Source organism: Sinohyriopsis cumingii, chromosome 9, assembly GCF_028554795.1.
Source record: "Sinohyriopsis cumingii isolate HCF-2022 chromosome 9, ASM2855479v2, whole genome shotgun sequence".
Classification (NCBI taxonomy): domain Eukaryota; kingdom Metazoa; phylum Mollusca; class Bivalvia; order Unionida; family Unionidae; genus Sinohyriopsis; species Sinohyriopsis cumingii.
Window position 1 is genome coordinate 3,283,818 of NC_142969.1, and position 8,951 is coordinate 3,292,768.

Genomic DNA, 8,951 nt, shown 5'->3' on the forward strand with positions numbered 1-8,951 from the left:
TTAGTGTTTTAATGAAAACTTGTAACATTTCTCTATTCATTTGCATCAGTGCTTCCCTGACTTCAACGATGAATATTTCGCTATGATATTTTAATGACCTTTAGACGCCAAAATGTTTTCCGCCAGCTTGTTTGCAATACCAAACACTGTTTACTTACCCTTAAAATAGGCGACAGTTCGCTTCGATTATGTAGGATGCTTGTCTGTTGATGAGTCGTCTGAGAACACGTACAAACATGTTTTCAACACATCTGAGTCACATCGCATACATTGTGCAAACAAAGAGCGCACAATTGTGTGAATAGTTTCAGCCGGGTTCTCGTGTCAACCCCTTACGATACTAACAATTAATATTCCTGCTGTGTTATAGAGTCTAAAAATTGTCTTTATAAAACTAGCTTTATTGCTATTTTATGCGCAGGACTTTAATATACATGTGTGTTTTTCTACATCTAGCTAATGTTTCTGAATGAAAATACATCCACTGTTATACTCCATTCTGATTTTTCATATCATCTGTTGAATAAGAAGGAGAAGTGATTTGAACACTGTCCATCTTATATTTGAAGTTCAGGAAATAGATTATGTTGTGGTATTTAGCTTCTCAATTAGCTCTGACTTAATATCATCACTGTTATGTCCGTCTTAACTAGTATTTCCTTTATTTTAATATTGACTTAATAGTCCCTAATGGAGGTGACCAATCTCTCGCTGACCGTAGACTATATTGTTATGCTAGGATTGTTAGTATTATCCCACGTACATTGACTATTATTCCTAGGATTGGTAATATTATCACACGTACATTAACTATTATTCCTAGGATTGGTAATATTATCCCACGTACATTGACTATTATTCCTAGGAATGGTGGTCCATTATACAGCAGCTGATCTTTGTTTTCTTTACCTATGACCAACATCAATGAAGATTTCATTAACAACATAAACAAATTCGAACCCTGCCATAGGATTATTCCTTGTTGAATTAAATGAGTTCAATTTTCCGTTCTGATGAAAGGCATCCAAGCCACTATAACAGTTTAGTGAAAATATGTAAAATGCAACCGCCAACATCGACTAAGTGTGTTTATTTACCAATTTAACCAACACAAGTTGACATTAGGAAAATTGCAGGTCAGGCACAATGGTGATTGGGTAATAAACTAATCAAAGGAAGCACGGTACTTAATGTGGTTGACCAGTTAAAATATGTATTACTGTCAATACAATGTGCAATACACATACTTCATTTTTCCAAGTCTGATACCGAAGTATCTTTATATTTCAGAGGATTTGTACTACAAATGGAAAATAGCTGTCTTACGCTTGGTCTTTTGTATCATAAATGATACAAAATTCTCATTGAACTTGTTTTCTTTTGTATCATAAATGATACAAAATTCTCATTGAGCTTGTTTTCTTTGATACGCTAAGTAACTAGTAATACGGATATATTTCTTATGCCATCACACTAAAGATTGGGATGGCTTGAGCGAGTGAAATTTGAGTTTATGCAAGCACAATAGTCGTTCAGATAGCATTGCATTGTATTAAGTCGGTGAAAACATTTGCAAAGATTACATAATATATGGGAAATGTCAGTTCACCCACCCCAGGCATTTAATGTTGAGTATATTAAATGTTAAAAAATTTATATTGCAATACTGATAAAGGAAATGAAATAGTGAATTCACAATGCCATATGTTTAAATGTATTTAAAACCTCAGAGATTAGTTTATAATTACACTGGTGAAAGTCTAGTCATAAAATACAAGTCACTAAAGATAATTTGAATATAATGATTCTAAGTAGAGAGGGTTGAGGAGAAATACTATTATTTTGTAATCAAAATATATTTTACTGAAAGGCTTATTTCACTGAAGGATGACATATACAAAATGTACATATGGATTTAAAAGCCAGCCTTCATCATTTCTTAATTAGTATTAAAGATATACTGCAATGTTGTGCATAACTGTTTGCTGAGAGATTCAATTATGTAAGGGTTTCTTTGCTTTTCAAATGAATTATAAATAGTTGTTTCTATATTTCCTTCCTACTTTACTGGATAATTCATTGATACAAACGCCTTGCGATTATCAATTAACGTGATCCCATATTGTAGAAGAAACAAACGAAACTTAAAGGGAATAAGACAATACAGTCCAAAAGGGTTTAGTGAACCTTATATTAAATACGCTCATGTAGGTTGCGTTAAATGCTTTCATGAATAAAACATATCTTAGCCTTCATCTTCTTCTCCACCATCTTTATCTATCTTTCGTAAGCAAGAAACAAATTAAAATCAACCACATGTCCAGCTAGTTGGATTGTCGAATGAGTTAGACATCTCTGCAATTTTTGAAAGCATCACCACAAATTCATTACTAAAATTGCACTTTAATATTGTTCGCGTTTTTAAGTCACCAACACGAACGTTCCCAAAAGTCTGACAATACTTCCAAATACTGTCATTCTGTAATTTGATTGCCCGTGATATTTACCAAGATTTAGTCTGCGTTTGATAAAGCAACAATGTTCAGCGTTGTGTCAATGCTCTCAGGGTATCTTGCACTGTTGACACCTATTAGGCGCAGTGCCTGTTATGGTTAGGGTTACGTTTGAATGATTGATTTTGTTTATATTAAAAAGTGACATAATAGGCTTTTAGTTACTAACAATATTCCCTGAAGCAATGAAACCATTAGCTTTGGCAAAGCGCCAAAATGGTGAAAAGTGCATAGACAACATATTTACAACGACACGTGTACAGCGACCTTGACCACCGATCCATATAAAGGTTCGATCTAGGATTGAGATCAATAAGCAAGTGCCAGCTGTCGGACAGTTTACATCACTGCGATTGTTCATCATACATCAAGGTCAGTACATCTTTCTCCTCTTCTTTGTGCATCGTATATATGTTGTATTTCCTGTGCATGTTACTAAACGTATCTGAAATGTACCATATATTATGTTAATCAACCCTCGCTGTCTGTTTTTCAGAAAATGAAATTGTGTGGTTTAACTGATATGATTTTGTTGGTTCTCGTCGTAAAGGCAGTCCAATCGGATTGCCCAGAAAGGTAAATTGCCTTTTAGTGTCTTCAAGTGTATTTTCCTCTCTGGTCTCACTCCTTCTTATTTACCCATAAATATGTGTATCCTTTTCTGAAGTCCGCCGGTAAACGGCACACATTGCCTTGTTTGCACTCACCGTACCATATTCCATCACGACTGAGCACCAAAATGATGCTATATCAGTTGGTGTTATATGAACTTGTGCGTAGCAGACACACTCGTATTCCGACCTATTAAGGCGATGGGTATCATTTACATGCGGACTTGTGTTCAAATCTCCGGAGAGTACGAATTAGAAATTCTCTAACGTGAACGAGATTAGTTTTTGTATCAAATATTTATTCTGCTTAGTATTATCAAGCATTCTTCTTTATAATCCAGAGAAAAAAACTTTCCGTTCTGTTTGCTGAATATTTGTAATTCTCCATAGTTAATAATATATACCTTGTTCTCATCCACATGAACCCTGAAATATAGTGTAAATGTATGAGAAATAATTACTAGGTTGTGATGCGGATGTGTAGGCTATCCACGAGTACTTATCACACCGACTGATTAGCATCATTGGTTGGTCATGTGTGCATAGTCGTGATGGAATATGGGCTGGTGAAGCAGGGATGGCGGTGGGTGTCGTTTACCCACAGTACTCACTTCGAATATCCGTAGATTACGTGTGAAAGATTATCTAACCTGTAAGATAGCTAGATCGATTAACATATAAATAATGTATGACTTACAATGGTTATTGATAAGTATATGTTTTCCACTGGCTTCAGCATATGGCATGAATTCGACATTTAACTCAACGTTTAGCATAGGTTTTCCTCTCCTTCAGCGGATGCGAGTGTGGTTCATTTTGTGTTGACAGCGACAACAAATGGTGCAACCAGGACAATGACATGGAATGCTCGTGCAGGGAAGGTATTTCAGATATTTCATTTTGATAGCTGTTTAAAACCTTTCATTTCTTCTCTTTGGCCTAAGGGGTTAGAGTGTCCACCTTGGATATGGGCGGTCGCAGCCTAGAAATCTCGCTGACTCATACATTGGACCGAAAAATTATTCTAGCATCTGCCTCGCTATTCTCTCAGCATTAAGAGTTTGGTATTATCATTGGTCGGCCTGGTGTCAGTATGATGTGACCGGGTGGGGCATGATGCTACATGCCCTGATTCCCCAGCACGTGACATCACAGTAAACATCCGAAGTGCAGAGCTATTGGCTATATGATTGAATTTTTTTTTAAAGCTACGTTAAAAATCCGAACCACGCACGCTTCTATTTTAAATTCGCGAAAAGAGCGTTTGCTCTGCTACTGCAAAGATATCCACTACTATTGTTTCAAGCTGCTGCTGTTAATAGTGCTACTAATAATAGCATGAATACTAATACTACTACTATTCAATACATCTCTAATGATGAGCGTGCTGATTGTTATTTTTATTATAGCTGCCATCACAATGACAGCTATCATCATTATCGCAATCACAGCCATTATCATCATCATCATCGTCATCATCTTCACTTTATTGTTACAGGATGCCTCATATTTGACCGAATGATGAACCGGGGAGATAACGGAAGAATTTACTGTAAAAACTGCTATTGTTCGGAGGAATCAACTGACGGAGAAGCAGTTGTAAGTAAGGACACGTCGTGCTATCGCCGTACAACACTGTGTACACTACGAACACACCGTACAACACTGTGTACACTACGAACACACCGTGCAACACTGTGTACACTACGAACACACCGTACAACACTGTGTACACTACGAACACACCGTACAAAACTGTGTACACTACGAACACACCGTACAACACTGTGTACACTACGAACACACCGTAACACCCAAAACTGATCATCAATGTACAGGAAGTACTGATATAATATGGTCATATTTAGTTTGGTGCTATTTTAGGATATGCAATTTTCTGTTGTGCTAATTTCCTTGCCCGAAAGGGTTCTGCTACTGTCCGTAAATGATACATCTGATTTTCACAAGCGAAGGTCGACTGAGATCGATTGTTCAAAACATTCAAGAAGGAGGATAACATTAATAATTATCACAATATCTAGAAAAGTCTCTTCAATTTAAAACTATATTTAGTTGTTAACATAATTAATGTAAGGTTCATCAGTTTGAATTTATATCTAATGCGGTATGGGTCTATATAACAAGAAAAAAATTGGTATATTGAGACTATCAAAATCAGTCGATTTGCTGAAATTGAAAATCCGTCGCTTTGCTGGAATTGGTTGATTTACCATAATATCCCCAGGAGAACATGTGATGCTGCATCTTCGTTAATCAATTTAGCAAGAACGGAGGATGCAATTATGGCCAAGATTACAACATAATACAATGATTTCAGTCCTTTTTATCCCATTATACCCTCGTCCAATCATATACATGATATGCTACCAAATTATTTAAAACCGTACTTGGAAAGGTATTATACAATCTAAGATTTTTTTATAATAAGCGCATAAAGTATTTTCTGATATGCTCTTTAGACCCTTGTTTGAGTCATTGTTTATAATATATTGACCGGAATGAATAAAATGAACATGTCACTTTTTCTAGTGTACTCGGAATTTTTCGTGCAAACCTGATAATGTTACTCTCTATGTCGACTATCCTCATCCTGATGAACAAAGTCCAAATTGCAAGGAGGAGGATTACGAATACTCATCAGGTATTATATTATTTATATTATATTATATTATATTATATTATATTATATTATATTATATTATATTATATTATATTATATTATTTTATGTTATGGTATGTATGTTATATTATATTATATTATATTATATTATATTATATTATATTATATTATATTATATTATATTATGTCATGTCATGTCATGTAATGTCATGTTATATGATATTATATGATATTATATTATATTATATTATATTATATTATATTATATTATATTATATTATGTTATGTTATGGTATGTATGTTATATTATATTATATTATATTATATTATATTATATTATATTATATTATATTATATTATGTCATGTCATGTCATGTAATGTCATGTTATATGATATTATATGATATTATATTATATTATATTATATTATATTATATTATACCACATTATATTATGACACATTATATTATGCAACATTATATTATACCATATCAGACTATAGCCATACCATACTACACCAACCAAACTATACCAACCTAACCATGCAATGCCATGCCATGCCGTGCAATGCTAATCTATGTCATACTATGATAATCTATGCCATGGTATGCCATGCTAATCTATGTTATGCTGTGCTGTGCTGCGCTATGCTATGCTATGTTATGTTATGCTATGCTATGCTATGAAATGCTATCCTATCCTATTCTATACTGTACTATGCTATACCATGTTATATTATATTATACTATATTATTTTATCTTATATCATATCATAGTTTATTATATAATATTATATTATATTATATTATATTATATTACATTATATTATATTATATTATATTATATTATATTATATTATATTATATTATATTATATTATATTATATTATACTGTATTATATTATATTATGTATGTAGTACATACACCTATCATGTAAATATTGTGAGCAATGCTCAAGTATTAATTATTTTAAGTACAACGATGATTATTTCGATGACATGACCTTTATATGCAAAGTCACATAAGTTATGAATGCCATTGCCGTGACCTAATTGCATCAAGATGTCAGAGCATATTAAAAAGTGTTACCGTCTAACAAAACGGGTCACATCAAAATCATTATGCATTATCATTAGAAAAAATAAGAAGTAGTTATTCGTTCGTCTCAATAAATGATTAACTCTGCATTTGTCTGAACAGATCCCATAAATTTGATATTAAATACAATCCTTACACTGCATGTGTATGCTTTAGAGACACGTATCACATACTAGTATAACGGGGTTCACACTCCACATATTCACTGCTTCCTTTCCAATTTGTTGCAAGTTACTTGGATAAATAATCCAGATCAAACATAACCCATCAACACATATAAATATTTTCTTGTTTGCCTACTGGAAACATTATTCTAACCAATATGTTAAAGATCAATACGCTAATATAGGCTACGTTTACGCACACACACTCACTCACACACACACACACACACACACACACACACACACACACACACACACATAAAACGCAAACATACACACAACAATACACAGGCACGCACAAATATATGAATTTATGATAAGAGTCTGTATATATATATATATATATATATATATATATATATATATATATATATATATATATATAATAATAATAATAGTAATAATAATAATAATGAGGACTTTGTACAGCGCCTAATCTTTAGAAGCCCTAAGCGCTCTAACACATTCGACAACACCTATATGATGAAAATCATATAATGATATGATTACAAAAACAAACACGATGAAATTAGAAAACATTATATATATATATATATATATATATATATATATATATATATATATATATAAGTATTGTTTAATACTGATAATGTTTTCTTTCCTTTGCAGAAATCGAAGAGGATACACAGAAGTGATATGATGCCTCTCGTTGCATGAAACACTAGTGAATATTGTTAAAACATACAACCTGAAAATGCTGAAAATGGAATTCCGTCTTTTTGGAATTACATTATGTTGATTTTCAGAATGCAGTATTCTCATGATCTGACATTGCTATTATTTCCTTCTTACCAACCTTAACAAAGACTCTTAAAAAACAAGATTAACTAATGATGGAAATATATTACAAGCTGAGAAGGAGAACAATATATATATATATATATATATATATATATATATATATATATATATATATATATATATATATGTATGTATGTATATACACAGTGAGAGAGAGAGAGAGAGAGAACAATATAGTCGAGTAGATAGACAAACTAAGATCCGTCTGAATCTGTCACAACGTTACATCATAATATTTCTAGGTTTTAAATATTCATCATGCAATCGGACTAGGTCTGAATTTGAAATTTCAAATTATTTAATTTCCTGAAATATTAATCCGGAATATATCTCTTTTTTCATGCTACGTATTCCAGTAGACACTATGCTTATTGTCAATCATCTGTTAACTATCTTCTCACAATGCATTATTAACTGTTGAGGCAACATCATAACTTATCTTTCAAATTATATTTACGAAATAGTTATATCAATTGAATAGAGACCATTAATTCTGGGTTTTCAATCATACTAAATTTAGATGTTGCAGCAAGGCACTAAGCAGTTAGAGTTTTTCGAAACTTGATAGTTTGGATTTGAAAGCAAGACTCATCTAGGTTATATTTCCGTTTCGAAACAGCAAAAAATAAAACAACCAACAAGCCCAAAAAGTCTTCTGTTCTGAAAGATACGGGCATGTAGTTTTCAAGTTGCAAAATTATGTCGTCCATACTTTGATGCAGATTGTCATTGTACGTTGAAATCAACAATAAAGAAATCTTTGGTTTCATTAGTTTCAGTAGTTTCTTTTTACAAACATCCTCCATTGTGGAACTATTTTCTCGCACTCGTTCATTTTTTGATCAACAAGCGCTGTGAATGACTTGCTCATTATTCATATAGCAGGGAGGACACACAGAGAGTTATGTACTCTTTGATTACAGCGGACATTGCAATATTTCGTGAACACATGCTTTTTTTTCTGGGCAGCCCAATTTTAAAGACAAGTTATATCCCGTTTAAATCTTGGTAACGTCTGTACAGTAGAAGAACAGTGACGAATTTGAATAAAGACAAAGCCTCATTCGGCTCGGGGAACAGTTATCTTATACAGGAAATGGTT

General features: G+C 32.8%; 1 protein-coding gene across 1 annotated transcript; it reads left to right on the forward strand.

Moving 5' to 3' along the window:
- Positions 1-2,805: 2,805 nt before the first annotated feature.
- LOC149791182 (uncharacterized) lies at positions 2,806-8,618 on the forward strand. The gene is made up of 6 exons (XM_089969152.1): positions 2,806-2,885; positions 3,010-3,089; positions 3,920-4,005; positions 4,623-4,723; positions 5,675-5,786; positions 7,658-8,618. Exons 2-6 carry the CDS (start codon positions 3,013-3,015, stop codon positions 7,681-7,683), a joined length of 402 nt encoding a protein of 133 aa, XP_089825278.1. The 5' UTR covers positions 2,806-2,885; positions 3,010-3,012; the 3' UTR covers positions 7,684-8,618.
- The last annotated feature ends 333 nt before the right edge of the window (positions 8,619-8,951 follow it).

What these genes read in the sequence shown, in the direction of transcription:
- LOC149791182 (XM_089969152.1), top strand. Translation starts at nt 3,013, where the DNA reads ATGAAATTGTGTGGTTTAACTGATATGATTTTGTTGGTTCTCGTCGTA. An exon ending in GGAATGCTCGTGCAGGGAAG is followed by an intron (nt 4,006 to 4,622) that starts GTATTTCAGATA and finishes TTATTGTTACAG; the next exon opens with GATGCCTCATATTTGACCGA. An exon ending in GGATTACGAATACTCATCAG is followed by an intron (nt 5,787 to 7,657) that starts GTATTATATTAT and finishes TTTCCTTTGCAG; the next exon opens with AAATCGAAGAGGATACACAG.